The 20550-nt window shown below is 45.9% G+C and overlaps 1 protein-coding gene across 1 annotated transcript in view; it reads right to left on the bottom strand.

Annotated features, from left to right (window-relative positions):
- skib (v-ski avian sarcoma viral oncogene homolog b) overlaps nt 1-20043 on the bottom strand; it is a 33822-nt gene extending 13779 nt beyond the window's left edge. The window contains exon 1 of the mRNA XM_084347809.1: nt 18613-20043. Coding sequence (XP_084203935.1) covers nt 18613-19506 — 894 coding nt within the window. The 5' untranslated portion in view covers nt 19507-20043. The remainder of the gene's footprint in view (nt 1-18612) is intronic.
- Between the last annotated feature and the right edge of the window lie 507 nt (nt 20044-20550).

Genomic DNA, 20550 nt, shown 5'->3' with positions numbered 1-20550 from the left:
ATCTGACCGAAAGTACCAATTCTAATAAAATAAAAAAACAATATATATATAATATTTTTTTATAAGAAAAATACATCTTGTATTCATTCTTTTTTCCAGTGTAAAAAACTAGCAATCAATCGATTATTTAAATAGTATCTGGTTATTTTTCTAATTGTTTCAGCTCCTAAAATGACCCTCTTTCTGCTTCTACTTCACATTGCAGACTAAATATATAAAATATTTCCAGCAGACATTGTGCTTTAAATAATCTAATTTGAGCAACAACAACCACCAGCTCAGTAACACACAGCTAATCTCAGCCATAAACCAATCAGCGTCCACCTTGTCACCAATGACCCATCGAGGGTTTGACACTTTTTAAAATGGTAAGGCAGCTCGCCCGTCAGCTGAGCTGCGGTCGAAGAGGAGGGCAGGTGGCAGGTTTATTTGGAAAGATGAAAATGGGATGAATACCAGAGGTTAGGAGGTGTGAGGGGACAGGGAGGGGGCAGGGCGGGGTTTAGTGGAGGAGGTCATAAAAGCTGTGAGAGGGTGAGGTGAAGTTAGGGTCAGTGCTCACTCAGGGTCCCATGTGATGTCATTTCACCAACACAGTCGACGTCCTGAGAACGGCTCTGGAGCTAATTGGTTGAACCGAGGTAATAAATCCTGCTGAAATTTATAGATACCATTCTGGTCATTCTGTTGAAATGCTGCCGTCCTGGTCACGAGGTTAGAAAACCTAATCTGTGCTCCACCGCTGTTGTTTCCGAGACCATTCAAACAATGAAATACTATTTAAGTTAGCGCTACAGACACACAACGCGGCCTTTGAAGACATTATTTTCGCTTAATTAGCTTTGAACTTCAAATTTAGCTCATAAGCTTGAAAGCGGAGGACTAGCTTTGTACGCTGCCCCCCTTCACACTGTGAGAGGTTTTTTTTTTCCTTACGCTAGAAAACTGCACTTTTTGAAAAGCGCTAATGGATCCATTCAGAAAGACAGGAAACAATAAGAATAAGAGATCTTATATTAAAGCGCAATAAGGAGCCTTGACGTAACTGAAGAGAACCACAGCGCCGGGAGAAAGTGTTCAACCAATTAACTGTCAACGCATTTTCAAAAGTACAGCAGGAGTTATTGCCTCTGAAAATGTTCCTCTCTGGCAGAGCAACAATGTGACTCAAATGTACGAGGGCCTCACAGTGCGAGTGTGTGTGTGTACAGTAATATTTGACAGAGATCAAATAGCATTTCACTTGTTTCCACTTGTTCAAGGAATTGTCTGTAAGGGAAATAGGGGATAAAACACCCACAACATCCGTTCCTAAGATCACACATTCCAGCCTTAAACACTGGTTTTGTTTCCCTCCTCCGTTCATAGGAAAACATATCTTCTTACAGAAGTAATTAGGTGAGAGGGCTCGAGCCTGGCAGCTTCCATAAAATGAATACGAGCGCTCTAAAATGGAGGGCTGAGAGGGGCGGCTGCATGGTGGACCGCAGCACCTCATGAATTCAGCAATTTGCCGTCTGTTTCTTGACTCTGAAAAATTCTTGGAAATGTCTTTTCCTGGATGATTTTTATTGCACAAGAGCCTGTGTTTTTCTCCATGGCAACCACATAACAGTAGAGCCCAACTAAGCTCTGACTCAACAAACAGAACTCCACAAAATACCCATTTCAGCGCCAGGGTTTTCCCCCCCTCGCCCAGCTCTCCTGCAAAAACCCTGCCCGAGACAGCTTTAAAACCGAATGATCGCACTGACCATGAATGAAGACGCACGCTGGGATTAATCAGGGCACATATGTGACATTCTGCATAAGATACGTGCAGGAAAACCTGACGAGCCTCAGGTGCTGGATGAGTTCAGGCTTTCATTCGCGAGCCAGAGCCATGACAAGTTCAGTACAGTAGGACGGGCAGCAGCTGGGTACTGTTAACCAGGGGGAGCCTCGCTCGAAGCAACAGCAGGTTCAGAACAAATACACCGGACAGAGCATTACATAAAAGTCTGTCTCTCTCTTGGTGGGCTGAGCTGGAAGGACGCAGGCGCTTTGTGGCCCTAATGTAGCTGCTAAAGGGGAAGGCTGGCCAGGGATTAGCGTTGCAGGCAGATGCAGGCCTGAGAGTAGGGCATGATGTGTGTAACTATGTAATCTCCGTGGCCTTTCTGTGCAAATCTCTGAAACCTGCAGGTTGGACGCTGACAAGATAGCCTGCAAGAGACTAATTACACGTAGGAGGGCAAAAAAAAAAAAATGCAAACTAGCTTGTGTTGCTGGTGAAGCTCTTCATAATTAGTCGTCTTTATTCTAATAAGATGGGACGTTTTTTAAAAATTCATTGCCGCCATTTACTGTAAAGTTATTTGAAGGAGACCGAAGGCGTCATCGTCCTCCCACCACCTGTCCTTGAATCATACTCATCACTTAGCACGCCAGGAGAGGATTTAGTTGGCTGCTTTCTCATTGGTGAACTGTCAACCTTCTTGTCTTGACTAGTTAAGGCCATTCCTAAGAAAACAGGACATGTCTGCTAAACTGTAACTTAAGACAACAGCGAGCTAGGCCGCAGTTTCAGCTGCTGTCGAGCAGCTGTAGGGCTGTTAGGGTGTGCGGTTGCTCTCAGTCTTGCGAGGCTTTCAGAGGCTTCACCCTTGCAAAAACACAGAATCAAACAAAATTATCCTTTATTTGTTGCATGTAAGGTCATTGCAAAGGGGCATGGGACGCTGCCAACTTTTCTCTTTGCCTCTCCCGCACTCCCCGTCCACCTCGTAGTGAGCACAGAGGAGTATGCCGCAGGGAGGGGAGGCCCTACACAGGAACTCAATAATAACTTTCAGCAGTCTAGCCAGGAGGCTGGAAGCCCAGACTGCGGCTGTTCCCTCCTGTCCTCGTTCCTCCCTCCGCACAGCCCCACGCTCCTCCCTCCGCCCCCCTCCTCCTGCTGGCCTGTGTCTGCTCCACAGGACTGATGCATTCTGCAGACAGGCCAGCGCTCTTAAAGAGACACAGGCCACATTTTTATCCCCTGAATCACTGCAGTGGATGGAACCACTAAAGCAAGAGCAGAGTCCCTCGTTTCCAGCCTCTCAATCAAGGGCCTGTGCTTTATTTCGCTGCCGCGCTTAAAGCTCCGACATGACGCAAAATGTGTGCGAATAAACAGGCCGAAGTATGTTGAGAGGCTCTCAGGGAGTCTGGGGCTGACGTCTTTCACCGTGGCGGCTTTTGAAGGTGCCTTTGATGCTTTCTTTAAAGTTTGTCAAGTGCAATCAATGTTCTTGGCAATGGAAGTATATTTAATACTATTGTCATGATAATCATTGGAGACACTTCAATGAACCTAATAATAAGGACTTTGAAATGACACTGAGGTTGCTGCTATTTAAATTGCCTCTGGTGTTACACGGGTTCCACGGAAATGTCCGCCCTAGCATGGAAACTATGACTCCCCGTAACAACTATCATAACAACGATTAATTTGCCCATTGTGTTTTGATTTTCGGTTTCGAGTACTCACTTGGTCTAAAAAACATCAGAAAACTGAAAGAAATCACCAAATATTTAGTTTATTATACTCATACTCGCATTTTAGAAGCTGAAAGCAGCGATAACGGACCGATTTTCCATTGTGCCACTAATTTATTTATTTAACAGCTAATTTTTGCAGCTCCATCAGAGACACATAGCCCGAGTTTTGACTGCATCAGTCAACCTATAACAAGAAGTAAGAGGTTGTGCTTTGTGTGAATTTGTTGCTGATACAATTTTTAGATGATGAAGTGTGAAAACCACGGTTTGAGTTCGAGCTGAACTCCCATGAAAGCAGTAAAATCCTACATCTGTGGGGGTTGCTAATATATTACCAACTAGACTAGCACTCAGGAGAGTGCATACCTCCGTCAAGGCCCAACAGTCCCCTTTTGTATCCACTCTTAGACACCAGTCACCTAACTATGTTAAGGTTTTTTTTCCTGCACTGTCCCTTTATCTGGATCCACACCAAAAGTAAATGGGGTCTAATGTGGGCTGAGACGCATCCTCCATCCAAGTATCGTGGAAATCCGTTCAGTAGTTTTTGTGTAATCCTGCTCACAAACCAACCAACAAACAAACCAACGGACGGAGTTGGCGGAGGTAAAAACTATTGTTTTAATTACAAATAATGCGTTGTTTGATGTGACGACTGTTACTATCTGGAAACATGTTTTCCAAAAGAACTGGGCTTTGCTACCAGACTTAATGCAGCCCAGCACACACTTGGACAGTTCAGAAGAGGAGCAGGATGTGGCAGTAGTTGCTACAACCTCTCTCTCTTTCTCTCCGTCTCACGGAAAGCAGTCGTTCGGCCATCATTTATTTATTTATCTCCACCCCTGACGTTAGTTTTCTCCGAGACCCCCGCAAAGCTCTGATTATAATTTGAACCTTGGAGAAAACAGCCCCGTAGTACGAATCAGAACAGATTTTTTTAGTCTTAATGATTAACAATCCCAACCTCACACTTTCAATTCCTCTATTTCATGTGTTGAACTAAGCCCCCTAAATAGTGTGTGACTGAGCAGAGCCATGTTGAGCTCTATACCACAGCAAGGAAACGATTAAAAATTTATTAGAGTTGAGTGACACAGAAACCTACAAGGGCGTGCCTGCCAAACACGCTCTCATTCTTTTGCTGTCAGCACTTTTCCTCTCTTCATATACAAACTGTGCGAAGCAGCAGAGGGTCTGAAAACCCAACCCAAGTCTGGCGAGCGAACGGGGTCGATTGCACTAATTTATATAACAAACACATTGACTTTTGCTGGTATTTTTAATGATACGCAACAAACATATGCACATGCAGAGACATGGAGGTGTTTCACAAGATTCAAACTCCATAACCGTCGACTACTTATATATCTTGAAGGGGCTAAAGGGTTAACACATCTCAGCTGCAGCATAACAAAAGATGAAATCTCTATGGGAGGTATCAGTGCCAGAGTCAGCAGAGCAGCCCAGTCCTCTCTGCAATGATAACCCCATTCTGGAAAACCTATAAGGCCGAGCATCCAGCTTCAGATGGACCAGACAGCTCCAGCTCCGGCTCTTAAAAACTGGGAAGGAAATCTTCCAGGAGGAACATAACTAAGACTCTCCGGGGCGTCTTCATCACTGAAAAATCTCCATGAGAATCACGCTGGCCTCGGACTCTAGTATTTTCATAGCTTAACAATGCCGTTACCGCCACAAGCAAAATAAAGCCACCACCTGACTGTAAAAAGAGAGCCTGCTGGATCTGTAGTCGCACAAAACAACTTACTGTTCGTTACTCTGTGGTGTGTGCAGGGCGCTTTTGAGAGGGTGACGCATACCCAAACAACACCAAGCCATTGAATCACCAGTGTTTACGCAGCCACATAATTCGGCACCATCTGTAAGACTCAGGTCTGATCTTCTGCAAGCTGACAACAAGGGGACACACACTCGCTTCTTAAAAACACTTTTTTAAAACACAGTGAGCTCATTAAATCAAAACAAAGCAGCTCCCTCTCTCTCTCCCAGAATATATCTTTATTCACAGCCGCGGTAACAGCTTCACGGTGACGTCCTCTCCTTTGCCCTCGAACTCTTGACCAGCCGTCACCTCCGTCACCTTACAAGGCAGATGCAGGATGAAAAAGAAGGCAATGAACTTCTGACCTGTCATTCAGACTGCAGAGGAAGCTTTGCAACTTGGGGGCAACCAGAGTCCACCATCCACTCTTGTCTCTCCTCCCCTCAGTGTCTCACCCTACCATCCCATAAACCCCCACTAAAAACCTCCTGCTCCCCCTTTTATGGCTGCCAGATGGCGGTGGGGAGGCCTCCTTGCCTCTGGACTTGCCTCTCCAGTCTAGTAAAACCAGTTGACCTCAGCGACATAAAAACTGCTATTTATGAAAAGGCTCGGAACAAAACACACAAACATCCTGCCACTGAAACAATCAAATGCCATCTCATCTCCCAAAGAGCCCTTTTACAAGATGAGAGACACCAATAGACGGCAGTGTACCCCTGCTGCACCGGGGTGGTGGTGGTGAGGTCCAGATGTAGCGGCTACACCCAGGTACATTTTTTTCTTCTTCTCTCTCTGTGTGAAGGGGTTTTATTTGCGTGCCTTGGGTGTGAGCGCAGGACTTTGGCAGCGTCTAAATTTCTCCCTGAGAAACGGAGAAGCAAAACAAACAGAGCAGTCTGCATTCAGGTCGAACTGAACCGCAGAACCACAGTCTGGCCTGCGGTTCGCAACATACTGTTCCAGCACTGACTTCACCTAAAACAAACACTCTCAAGACACGTCCACCTCGGCCAGAAGGGAGAGGAATCTGAGAAAAAAAGTTTAGATTCGAACTCCATTAACACACTTCTTCTTCTTCTTCTTCTTCTTCTTCTGCTACGTCTTCTCTGAGAGCGATGTTTTCACCAAGTGCTGGGCAAAGTCAAATATTTTCACTCGCTTGTCACTTGTGTAGGAGTTGTGGCCTTTGACGGCATGCTCGGACCGAGTCCAAGGTTTGCGAGCATGCAGAGCTGGGTGGGAAAGAGGGTTAAAAGGCCAAAGATCGCCTTGTTATAAAAGAGTGGCCCAATCAATGGCTTCCTTTTACTGCGAATCAATTTAAGTGATTATCTGCTCTTCCAATAACAACTTTCTCCCCCCCTCCTCTGCTCACCTCAGATGTCCCTCCTTTTTTTCTTCTTCCTTTATTTGTTCTACCGGTTGGAATCTACCATTTATGTCCTGCAATTCAACCTGACCTCCAGGCAACCCCTTGCATGGCTGCCTAAGCCATTAAGGTAGCTGCGACTGTGGGTTATTAGTGCGATAAAAGTTTACTGTCCCTCCAGCCACTCTGCGCGACTGCTGTTTGACGCCTCTGAGGAACGAGTCTATGGGACCTTTCACACAGCAGATTGGCAATGAGGGCATTTGGTCAGTAGGCCAGCACACAAATACACCTTAGAGCGAATTCTTTAAGTCCGACGAGCGACGCGAGCGGGCAAGGCAGTGGAACAAAGAAAGGACGACAAACAGAATGTAAGACGCCGAGCAAAGTAGCAGCCTACGTCCGAGCCAGGATGATGAATCAAACTAGAGCATCCCCTGTGCGTTGGCTTTGTGGAAATATGTAGACAAGAGGGCTTAGGGGGGTGGTGGTTGTCTGTTCTATGTTTTTTCCTGTGCGGCAGAAGTTGTGGGCAGCCGAGCTAACTGCAGCCTCAGCACTTCTCTCCATATTCTCCTGTTTCAAGCCAAGAGAGAGAACAAAGGCAGAGAGCTAAGCTGCTGCAGAGGTAATGAGGACAGAGGCATGCAGCACAGGAGTGTGTGCCCTCAATAACGAGTGCTGCTGCAGTCTATGATGGAGTCCTGTTTGGACAGCAGGAATAAAAATCCATGCAGCAGCTGCTGGCAGCCACTCCGCCTGTAGTCTACCCACAGACAGTAACTGACTGACTGACTGCAGCCCACCCCTTTTTACACTGCAGCTCTGTCTACCACAAAATGGAAACAACAGTGTGACTGGAATTTGCTCGGAGACACATCGAGATCCATGTAGAGAGACTGTAAAACTCCATCTAAACTGTTGAGATCCTTTTGCAATAAATTAAAGAGTGGCGAAATGTTTCAGAGCGGTGGTTTCATTACATTACAGAAGAAAAGACCGGAAGATTTCAGCGTTTGCCATAAAAAGTAGTCGTCAACGTGACAGAACAATTAATTCATACAAAGCGGATACTAATAATGCACTGTCAAGAAATCATCTAAAACGTGTCAGATGGCAGAGCCGAGTTTTCACAAATGACACAAGCTCCGATTCCTGAGAATGACAAACACTGCGAGCTGTGGTGTGAAGCGTCTGAAGAAGAATGGCGGCGCAGCGGGGCAGAGGATGGAGGAAATCCACATTATCGCTAGAGGAGAATCCCAATTAAAGTTGAGGACACACCCTTCACCCGGAGCGTCTGCCAAAGTCGGTGCCCGACTCTCTGGCTCGCTCGTCGGAATCAATAATGTGATTAAGAGGGAAAATGTGAGTGAAGGGAGGAATTCTGACAGCAAAAGTAAAACTCGGAAATCCAGAACGAGGAACACGGCTTTCCGGAGTCGGTCCATTCTGAACTTACAGACCAAACATGATTATGTTTTTCAGACGCAGAAAACACACTTTACACAGAAACATTTAAACACCCTACATGTTTAAAAAAAGTAACTAATTATAGTAGTCACATATGCAGCGGGTAAATTTATGTGTTCTAACATTATTTACCCCGAATGTCTTTAATTTTGAAGTCGGAGGCATTCCACATAGAGGCTGTTTTGGCAGCTCTTGGCTGTAAAGCTGTGTCAGTGCTGGTCCATGCCAGCCCCACCCCATTAAGGCCGAACCCTGCACATCATGTGTTTCCACTTTACCGATAGGGTGGAAATGACCTCAACGCAGTAAAAGATGACAGGGGTGCTAGCGCTGTTCACCAGATGTGAGCAGAAAAAGAGAGAGAGAAAAAGAAGGAGGAGGAGGAGGAGGAAGGGGAGAGAAAACCATTCGCCTGAAGAATTTACTGCAAACCCCTGAGGAACCCTGTGATTGAGGGTTCAAGTCGAGCTCCAGAGGTTCCTGGTGTATCTCAGCGGCACTCTGGGAGCGCATACCCTCCTGGCCTGGCCTGGCCGGGCCAGACGCACAACTGCACGCGCGCGCACACATAAATGCAAACCACGCATGTACGCATACAAGCATACATCCCAAAACTGTCATTCCACTGCACCTGCTAGCAACACAAAAGCCACTTCCTCCCACTGTGTCCGGCCAAGCCCCTTTATCCCATTTAGTACAGCCTGCACCACAACAAAGGCAGAGAAATTAGGGAGCTGCGTTGATGATAGGGCGACTAATCTCTTTGGAGGGACTCATTATATCAGCAGCCTGTACAGTTAGGCAGCTGAAAGGGGTGAATTAAATATGGACATGCAGAGATGGGCGTCTTTGTGAAGATGAGTGCACCAACAATGCCCTGCTATTACCTCTGGAATAATTCATACATTCCATATGGGACAGATGCCCCAACCAGACTATCATCTCTGCATTTGATTTAACACATTCAATTGATACGAGGTCGCACATGAATTGATTATCTCCAAAATCTGCCATACTGCCATGTGATCTTCATACATGAGGGGCCTCACCTCTTTACCAGTGGTCACATGACACATATTCCTGTGGAGCAGGTTAAGCCTGTTGGTGCCAAAAGGAGAGGTGATTACTTCAGTTTTTGATGATAATCTGAAAAGCAGCTTGACTTTTTTTAAGATGATGTGTGTTCTTGCTCCTCTCTTGACACCGGTCATACGCTGCTTAAGACACAAGGCCTATAATAGTCCCCTCATTATAGGATAAAGGGTGGGCCTGCTCTATTTCAGGCCATGGCCATCTGTGTCTGTGCTCGTCGACGGGCTGGAAATAAAGCCAGACGCTTGTCAACGCCGCAAGCACAAGAGGAGGCAGGCGGCCCTGCTGGGCAGCCAGCGCGGGGCAACCCTGCAACTATTAAGACACCTGCAAAAAAGAGGGAGGGAAGAGGTGTCCCGTCCGTAACGCCTGTCTTTATAAATGGAGACCCTGCCACACTGACACAGAGAGAAAGAAAGTGACAGCGAGCTGGGGCAGGCGGCTAATAGAGAAACAAAAGTGGGATGCATTCGCAGAGATACGCGCATTCTGCTTTCCCGTGAGGTAATAAACAAATCTAACAAGGTCAAAGAGGGAAAAAGGTCCACCTGACCAGATGATGCTGAGGCAAAGAGTGACCATGACGGATTCCTGGGGTGACTGTAATACTGAATAAATAACTTTCCCCCCCTCTCTGCACTAGAGGACAGCTGTGCTGAATTCATTTGATACGGGTGCCTGCTGACAATGCTGCATTGCTCCATCTCTGCAAGAAAGCATGTCGAGCTGGTCTGAAGAGCACACAGGGGCTTGCAGCTTTTCACCAACACTGGCTGATTGTTCTGCTAGACAACCCAAAGCTCCGACCCCTACGAAAACCAAGCAGAGAGAAAGAAGCCTCGCCTCAGACCTGCGCCGCGTGTGTGCAGATGTGCAGAAGACACATCGCTAATGGATCAGATTTTGAGATGAGCTACATGAGATGATGGGCGTCTGTAATGGCACATGGAGCTGAAAATGTGGATCCCACTCATTTGTTCATTTAGCGGGCTCTTGAAACGAGCCTGGAGAAGGAGATGGTTATGAGGTCATCCTGACAAAGTAGCACTACCGCTCCATTTCTATCCATCCATCTATCTATCTATCTATCTATCTATCTATCTATCTATCTATCTATCTATCTATCTATCTATCTATCCATCTATCTATCTATCTCTTCATCGCTTCAGAACGAGACAATCAGCCCTCACACCCTGGAACAGTACAGTGATACATGTGCGGCGTATGTAGGCCAGTCTGAATACAGACTGATACAGCATGTGCTCACTACAGTGGAGGTGGAGATCTAAGTATAATGCAGTGTGAGGGGGAGTGCAGTAGGAGATCTCAGTGGAGGAGAGCCTGTGTCTGTGTGTGCATGTGTGCGTGTGTGTGTGTGTGTGTGTGTCCTACAGGGTCGAGGAGGTGTCAAACGGAGGAGGTGAGTGATGGTGGCGGGGCAGAGGAGGTGTCAGACGAGGAGGTCTCGTTGATGGAGAGGGGAGCTTTATACAGTGCTGACCTGTGGGAGAAGTGCGTGCGATGCAGAGTGGAGGAGGAGGAGTTGGAGAAAGGAACGCGGTAGCAGCAGGAGGAGGAGGAGGAGAGACTCATCGAGTCACAGCGCGGAGGTCAGAATGAAAGAGGATGGGCAGTGAATGGAGGAGGGTGAGGTCTCTGTACTGTAAGAGGTCTTTGCACTGCGAGGTCTGTGCGTACATGCGTGTGAGTGTCTGTCTATGTGCGTGTGTGTTCTGGCGTGCTTCTTTGAGCCCACCAGCCAGAGAGCACGAAGTTCTTATTTAGCACAGGAAGAGCAGCTCTGCTTAGCAACCACAGCCGCCCTCCAATCACAAGCGTACGGAGCAGACTCCAACTGAGGAACGAGTCCTTTCTGAGAGTGTGTGGAGTCTGACAGGGGCCTCGAAAATGTTGAGGCGCACGCCTTCGCACGCGCGCACGCGCACAAACACACACGCACACACACAAAACAGGTCTCTAATGTGAACCATTTCGACGGAATTGGGCTTTTATGTCGCCAGCAGACGAAGACAAAAGCACATTTCCCGCGTCTCCTCTTCCCGCTTCTTCTGAACTCAGCGGAGAATTCAAAGTTAATCTAAACCGTCCTAATCCAAAATATTAATTATGCATATCCCAAAGAGCAAGGCAGTCGTGTAAATCCCTGAAACATTCATTCTCCTTCTCCCCACAGCCACACAAACACACACACACACACACACACACACACACAGCACTGTGCGGCAACAACTTGGCACCGCACCAGTTGCAAGTGAACCGATAGCGGCCCCGATTGTGATCCGCTAGCCATCAGAACAGGAGGCACGGACAAGATTTGGACCAAATGCTGTCTGAACACTGAGCAGTCTGTTTGGTTTAGCTGCGTGAGCTAATCCTTATGATAGCTTTGGAGGTGGTCGGTGGGCGGATTGTGGGCGAGAGCAGCATGCCGATTTGTCATATGGCACCAGCAGGGCCTACTTCTGCTCTGGCTGGAGCTCCATTAGCACATCTCCAATGTGGTCTAACAGTTCTGTAGCTTAGAGCTGCAGGTCACTGAGGAGAGACAGAGAGAATTTTGAAGGGGATAAATATTAATCCTGCTCGTGTCTCTGGCCTATCGAGTCTCGTGGAAAAGAAGCACTTGAAATGTGCATCTTCCATGTAACATACTCTCTAATTCATGCTCTAATTACAAAATTCCAGAGGGACTGGTTATAAATTGTGAGGATGCTTTGAATGAGGCAGAAAAGGAGGAGCGAGTCCCTGGCTGACATTCAGTCTGAGTCTATCTGTGTTCTGAAGACGCTGTCCAGAGAAGATGACGGTTTTGATGTGCGCTGTGGTCTCTGCATTCCAGGGGTTATGTAGGATTATCAGAGTTTAAACCCCCCTCCTCCTCCCGACTGCAGCAGCTTAGTAGCTCAGCCAGCAGCAGATGCAGACTCCAGGATTTCCTGTCTCTGCACCAGATGGGCCTGACTCTTAATCACAGAGCTGGAAATCAGGAGGTGATCGAGGAGGAATTGATGATGATTGTGGAATAACACTAACCCAATACGGGCATCTGTTCTGCCACAAACGGACCGACCGACCGACTGGCTTGTTGACTGCAGTCACAGCCAGTGCTCATCTCCTCCCTCGTCTCATCATCACTGATCAACACTAATCATCCTCCTCCCGCACTTCACCAGTTATACAAGAAGTCTTTCACACATTAGCACAACGCTGTGTCATCGAGGTTTAGAGAGGAACGGAGCAAGACATGGTCCACATGAGATGATCCGAACGGAGCTGGGAAATAAGGTTTACTGGCATAACAGTGACTTGAAACTAGATATTGTTTGATATTCCAGAAATGCTTTCATTTTCAGTTTAAATTGGCTCTGAAAGCCTACTTTTATAGGACAAATTTCTTATAATGTAATTTTAACTTGCTCATATGCATGCACTTTGTAACCACTGATTTTCATAAGTGCTATATAAATAAATAATGTTTTAACTATTATCTTTTGAACATATTAGAGTGAGGGAGCTGAGTTGATTATACCATGAATGGCTCTACCTGATTGGTAACCTGGCATACATCATTAAACACTTTTCTCATAAATGTTTAGTGTAGGACTGTAACTCGCGATCATTTCCATTATCCATAAATGTGCAGATCATTTTCACGATGAAACATTTAGTCAATAACATGTCAGGCACTGTGGAGAATGTGCGAAAGAGCTCAAAGTGACATCTTCAAATTGCTTTTTCAACAGTCTTAAACCCCAAAACTCTCATTTACTTTCACAAATGACAAAGAAAAGCTGCAAATCCTCACATTTTAGTACCTGGAACCAGCAAATGTTTGACATTTTTGCTTGAAAAATGACTGAAAAGATGGATAGATTATCAAAATAGCAATTCAATTTTCTTTTGATCGACTAATAAATAACGATCAGTGGTTGAAGCTTTTGTTGCATGTAAATATCTTTTTACAGCAGACATCCCAAACATGTAGCAGTGGAATGTAACTAAGAACCTTTTCTGAAGTATTTCCATTGTACACCACCACATCTCAGAGGCAAATATTGTACATTTTCATTACTTGACTGCTGATTTTACACACACAACAAATGATCAGTGGAATAATTTGATGTAGTGTTCTATAATAACAATTACCATATTTGACTGGGGGAGCTGAGTTGATGAAACTGTGAATGGCTCCACCTGTTTGGCAACCTTGAATACATCATTAACTACTTTTCTCATAAATGTTGTGTGTAAATATCCTTTTAAAGAAAGGCCACCGACAGTAAACATGCAGCAGTTTAATGGAAGTACCTTTCCTTAAGTAATGCACTACTGTATTTAATTTCATTTCATTAAATATTGTACTTTTTTACTCCACTTTACATGCAAAACACATGCTCAGTGCAATAATATGCATCGTTAAAGGTTAACTGCTCAATATACAGTATTATGAAAGAACATAGATGTCATATGTGGCATGCAAGGCTAACTGAGCTAAAATGCTAACAGCTGCAGTAAGCAGCAGTTAGCTGGATGAATTAAGGATACATTCCCAATTTTAATATATAGCATATCCAATCAAAATTACGTCTAAACTAAATAAATTCTGTTAGATTTTAATGACAACTTGTCCAGAATCATAATTTGAACAACAGATGTTGGTATGAAAGTATCATGGTAAGCTCATATTCCTCCATCAGACATGCAGACACCACTCCAGGCTCCAGTCTGTCTTTGAGAACATAACCAGGAAACTGGTGACACGGCGAACTCCCAAGCGTGGATTTCCCACCCTGGAAGAGGCTGGAGGTTACAGACCTATCCACACAGCACCTAAAGAAACAAGGCGCTAACAAAGAGAAATGGCTGCACTTCACAGCCTCTGAAAGCCCGGCCCTCAAACAAAGGAGGCGGCAGGTCTTTAGCACACATCACCCATGACAGAACCCCAGCTGACACCCTTTTAACATGGGGTCACCCTTACTAGAATGAAGGCCACAACCCCTGGGAGCTCCTGACACCCCTTTGCCTTGACGCGCCGTCCCCGCTTTGGCCAGACCACTCTGTCCAGCAGTCGAGGTCTGGAGGGGGGGGGGCTGGTCAGTGGGGCATGGACGGCGAGGGGCGGGGGTTGGGAGTCAAAAGACTGAAGTTTCCAAAAGAAGAACAAGCACAAACTGCTAAAAACATGCCTTTGCTACACCAGGAGTGAGACTTAGAACTAAATCTGAACCATCTGAACCAAATGCGACCGCCTCGATGTGCATCTGGGTGATGATGTGGGTGGGTTGGGTCTTAGCTGACTGGGTCAGTGCTGGGCAGACAGGCCCATCAAGCACCAAAGAGATGCACCATGTCAGCTTTCAGGGCTTCCCAGAGGTCAGCAGACAGATGGGAATGGAAATGAGCCGGCAGAGAGCTCATTTTAATCTGGCCCGGCACAGCTGATCCAGTCATTACACTCGCCTGTTTACATGCAAACACACTCGCATACATAAAGACGCCCACGTACGAGTGCAGACCGACACAGTTACCTGATACAAAGAAAAAGGTATTTCTCATTCATTCATTCACTTTTTAATAACAGCTATTACCTGACAACACACGAGCCTTTGGTCTCCGACACATACTCGATTGGTTTGCGCCAGGTTTGAGGCTAATTTCATCGAGTGAGGAGAACAATGGGATGAGAAATGGCATACATTGGCCTCAGTTGAATGGCTTTAATATCCATTCCATTAAGGAGGGTCCACAGTTCTCCAGAAGCCTCGTTTACTCTCCGCTCAGTCAGATGATTGATCGCATTGCCCTCACTTCTTAGGGATTTTTTTTTTTCTTCTTACAGCTAATGCTCAGAAGTATTTGACTTTGAAGGGAGGAAAAAAAAAAGTTTTTGCAATTCCAATCCTCTTTCTTGAAGATTTTCATGCTAATCAGAAAAGTTAACATTTGAATTATTACACGCAAGGTTCAACACAATGAAACGAGCCATTTGAGTTGAGCTCAAAAACTCAAATTCTCGGCGAAATTTACATTTTCTTTTGCAGCGGGTCAGCAAAATAATCACTCTGGATCTGAACTAAAGAGCTGCACAAAATGGGGATGTTTTATTGGAAGCAGCAGTCGAGAGTGATGTCTGATATCTGGCCACTGTATATCCCTCCGTCCTTTATCAGACAGCCATCTGGCCAGTGGACTGGACACAAGGGCATGTGATTGGACGGTGTGAAAAGAATGGGGGAAGGCTGGGTCAGTGTCTTTGGGGAAAGGTCAGGGGTTACGGCCCTTTGACAACACATGTCAAGGCCTGGCTCACACACCCTGCATCTTCTAAATGAGAGAGTCTGCAGCCTCCTCCAGCAATCTGCCCTCATCTGCACATTAGACAAAAAGGCTAAATGACCAAATGCTGGATCTGATGCAAAACAGACACAATGGTTCACTGCCATCATCGCCTCCTCTGATCCGGCTTCTGCTTTTGTGAGGAGGCTGTTTCTACATTCACACTTAAATCTCTCCAGCAAACTCTTCGAAAGTATTCCACAAAATAAAACTACGTCAGCAATTATCTTCTCGGCGGTGTCGTCTACCACACGTACAGTGGATGAGGTGGGAGTCTAGACAGATGATACAGGCAGAGGAGGTAACCTTCCAGGCTCGCTCTTATTAATAAAACACTCTGACATCAGAGGGAGGCTGAGGCAGACCGATAACATTGAGTTTTTGTTTCACGGGTAAGCCGAGCCAAGCGCGGTCTGCGAGCCCCCGTCCGGCCTTTCAGCAGCTTGGCCTGTCAGGCTGATGTATGGGAGAGCGCTGGTGTGCAGCTCCCCGAGGACCAGGCCTGTCTGCTAACTGGGACACGACTGACAGTGAACCACAGCAAACACGCACTGCCCCCTCCGCCACGCTGCCTCCGTGATGCTCAGCCCATGAGTATATCACACACACACTGAGAGACTGTCAGCGCAGGCAGGAATCACCATTTTGAGACAATATATAACTCACAGGTGATACATCAAGACCTGCAGACCGCAGCTCGGATGAAATTAGCCACAGGTGCGCAGACAGATGTCTCTTGACTGTACAAAGATTTTGTCAGGAGTCTGTGTCCAATTTGTGGGAAAACACGACATAAATCAGCTGTGAGGGTGCTGCAGTCAGGACCTTTGCATCAGGGCTGGGCAATATATCAATATTATATTGTTATCGTGATATGAGACTATATGTCATCTAAGATTTTGGATACAATTTATCACTGTATGGGTGTTGTCTTTTCCTTGTTTTAAAGTCTGCATTACAGTAAAGTGATGTCATGACTGTTTTACTAATCAATCATCAAAAATATAATTTTGTTCATATTTTATTGAAATAGTCTTCCCTACAATATCAATAATCAAGGTATTTGGTCGGAAATATTGAAGTTTTCTAAGTGTTATGAAGTGCTTTTGAGGAGATTTCAAAATATCGAGATATATGTTGTGCATCACGACATAGCTTAAAAATATTTTGATACTATTTTAAGGCCATGTTGCCCAGCCCTGCTTGGCTTAACATCTCTAAATTGAGACCCAAAACACTAAAGTTGTAATCAACTTAATCTCGTCTTATCTATCACAGATAATAGCGCTGGGAAATATATAATTATTAAATCCTTATATGGTGATATGGCAGTAAAGTGATGTCATTTTCTGAACTTACCAAACTGTTCTTTTTGTAATACTTTGACTTATTGATGATTATTTATCAAAAATCTCGTTGTCTTAATGTTTTTGTCAAAGAAACAATAAGTACAATATCAAGGAATTAGGTCAAAAATATTGTGATATTTGATTCTGTCTCTCTTAATTATGTATCGTGATAGAGCCTAAAATATATCGCAATATTATTTTAAAGCCACATAGCCCAGTCCTGCTTAGCATGGATATTTCAAAAATTAAGATCAAGGGACGGACAATAAAAGATTTTATTGCGTATTGCGATAAAAAAAAGAACGCTCACCAACTCTTCACCCTCGTGAGTTGATTATGGTGAATTTTCATTATCGTGATAATCGTGAATCAAGGTGATCGTGAATATCCTCACATGAATGTCTTGTAAAAGCTGTCCAGCTCACTGACGTACAGTCCTATGATGGTTTCCTGGTTTATTTTGAAATGCCTGAAGCTGTCACCATGGCTTGCGCATTGTGTCCAACAAAAACAAGGATGTCTTCCTAGTTTCTTCATCCTTTATTTGTGCGGGCCTCCTTATGATTTATGATAAATTACTGGTTAAGATTCTTTGAATGTTGTGTCCACTCTGTGATACAATAAAAATATTTGGTTCCCGGCAAAATGTGAGGCTGAAGTATGTTTAAGTGCAATCTGGAGATGTTTTATCGGACAGGATAATCGTGACATGAATTTTCCGTATCGTCCCGTGCCCACTGAGAACCGAAACACAGGAGAAGTAATCAACACAATCTCATCTTTCCTGTCACAGATAACCTTCCTCCTGTCGTTATAGTTTGGGGCTTGTTTCTATAAGCCGACGATTTCTTGAAAGAGAGTACTGAGGTTTCCCTGTGAGACATCTCCTGGCTCCTGCTCAGACTGGAGCAGCACCATGGTGATGCATACAGAGATGTCCACTCATTAGCAGAGTCCCACACAACAGCTGCTCTGTGACGAAGGAACAGCCACCTCGTCTCCTGGCCCTTTGTCCATACTAAACATCTCTGACCCACGCATGGAGCCTGGACAGCTACACACACACACACACACACACACACACACACACACACACACACACTCATATCTCATCCTATCCTGTCCAACCTCAACCCCTTCCCTTCCCTCTCACGCACACACACATTTCCATATCCCAAACCTCATTAAACTCTTATCCCCTTCCCCACCTCGTGGCACCATAATAGGCTCCCCTGCCCCCCTCTCGCCTCTCACACTAATAAAATATATCATCAGGACTCCATTTATCATAATGCAGATGCCCTTGGGTAACCCTGTGGGGGTGTACCTGGGAGTTTGAGAGGATTGGAGGGATGCTGGAGGGGTGTCAGCTGATGGTTAGAGGCTTCCCTGTCACCTCTCTCAGACATATATGAGGTGAGCGAGGCTCCTCATGAGGTGTAGGGGTACAGACACAGAGAGATGTGACGTGACATATAGTTTGGTGGGGGTGGGACACAAACTATCAATCACAGAGGAGCTAATGAGAAGGAAGCCTGCTCAAAATGAATGTTAATGAATGCAGATGCTGTAGTAGGCCTGAGGCTGTTGAAATATCCACACAAACAAACAAAAAAAGCCTCAAAGACAATAATGAGAAGAAGAGGTAGACTTACTCTGCAGGGTAAACTGGACCTCTTGCCTGTCAGGTCGTATTTTCCTTTCAACTCTCTCAGCAGCTGCTCCAGGTGACTCTTCTCCTCCTTGCCGGTGTAGTCCGGGTCCAAGAGCACATAAGCCCGCCAGTTGGCCGAGTCGAAGCCCCAGTGGACTGTCCGGTTCTCCAGTTTCTTGTGACTGTGGACCACAAACTTGTGAGGTGGGAACATGAGTCTGCAGTCCATGCACTGGATGCAGGCGGCGCTCGGGCCGGCGTACAGTTCCGGGACAAACAAGCCTTTACACCGGCCGAAACATTCGTGGTAGACTTTGAAGCTCTTCTCGGTTCGCTCCAACTCCAGAGAGCCCAACTCCTTGTTGCAGTGAGGAGGGTAGGTACCGCCGTAGATGAGCGCGTTGCAGAGGCGCTCAGCATCCGTCTGAGTGATGAGCCCGCAGGACGGCGCCGAGAAGGGCAGGATGCCCACCACCTTGAGGATCTCCAGCTGGTCCGCCGTGCACCTGGAGCAGTAGATGTGCAGGTCGTCGCACACCGAGTTGATCTGCTGCAGGGAGAAGTCTCTCAGGACGCTGTTGAGGATCTGCGGCAGGCACAGGCGCTTCTCTCCGCCGACCACGAAGCAGGAGATGGGCTCCCGCTCCAGGACCGTCTCGCACCTCTCCGTGGAGCGGTCGGACGGGATGAAAAGTGGACCGGACATCACCGGAGGGGTCTGAGCCGGCAGGGTGAGCATCATCTCGGCCGATTTTCCATCTTTGGCGAAGAGGGAGTCCTGGTGCCACCGAGCGGAGAACGCCGCCGGTCCGCCGAGAGAGCGCATTGAACTCAGATGAAACTGCTTCAGAGTTTGCTGAAGTCCGGGATGGGGCTGGAAGCTGGAGCCCTCCATGTTGTTGCCGGCGAGAAAAAGAGATTTCAAAACTCAAAATGAAAGCTGGGATTGACTTATCGGATCGGGCGTCCTCAGCATCCGGCCACACGCTCAATAACGCGCATTTCCATGTCACCGGAGAAGCTTTCCCAGCGCGTCCATTCAGAAAACTGAGGGCAGCTGATTTTTTTACAGGCTCTGTTCCTGTGAGCAGACGCAATTAAAGTCGACAACTCCTCGACTCGAAACTCGGATCATCCAACGTAAAATCACCGGGTAGAGCTGTGTTGCTTTGCGCTCCTGCGGTTTTACGCACTCCTAATGTGCGCTCGAAATATGCCTCGTCTGCTCAGTCTGGCGTACTCTCAGTCTGTCTCCACTCACTCACTCACTCAATGTGTGAGTCTCTCTCTCTCTCTCTCTCTCTCTCTCTCTCTCTCTCTCTCTCTCTCCCTCTCTCTCTCTCGCCCTCTCTGTTTGTTTGTGTCTGGTTCAGTCATTGAATCCCAGCCAGGAATGTGACTGACTCCCCGGGCTGGCTCTTCCCTCAGCCAGCTGTTCCTCCCTCTGCTACATGGCAGCTGCACATTAAAAAAAAAGAAAAGGAAAAAAAAAAAAAAAAAAAAAAGGAAAAAAAAACCCTCAGAGCCGAGGGGAGGGTGGAGCTTAGGAAAATAGAGTCGATTTGGGAAATATAAAAATAAACTTTAGTGCTTCAAATGTTTAAACATGTTTGTCTTTCTATGGAAACTTTATTTTGAACGTGTAATTATCTGTAACTGTTTATTTGTGTATTTGGTTCATGAAGGTCAAACTGAAAAAGTAGAAACACGCAGTGGTGGGAGGAAACTAAGCACATTAATAGTCAAATACTGCACTTAAAAACACATTTGAGGTACTTTTAGGCTACTTTATATACTTTATACTTTAATTCCACTGCATTTAAGAGAAATACCGGGCTCTTTATTCACCCTACATTTATTTGACAACCTACAAATTAAGACTTAACATATAAAACAAATGATCTCTTTATGAAATGTGTTGCAATGATTACTCAACATC

Source organism: Pagrus pagrus (genome assembly GCF_965226575.1).
Source record: "Pagrus pagrus genome assembly, chromosome: 3".
NCBI lineage: Eukaryota > Metazoa > Chordata > Actinopteri > Spariformes > Sparidae > Pagrus > Pagrus pagrus.
The sequence above is the reverse complement of the archived record's forward strand: the minus strand, read 5'-3'. Positions and strand labels throughout refer to the sequence as shown.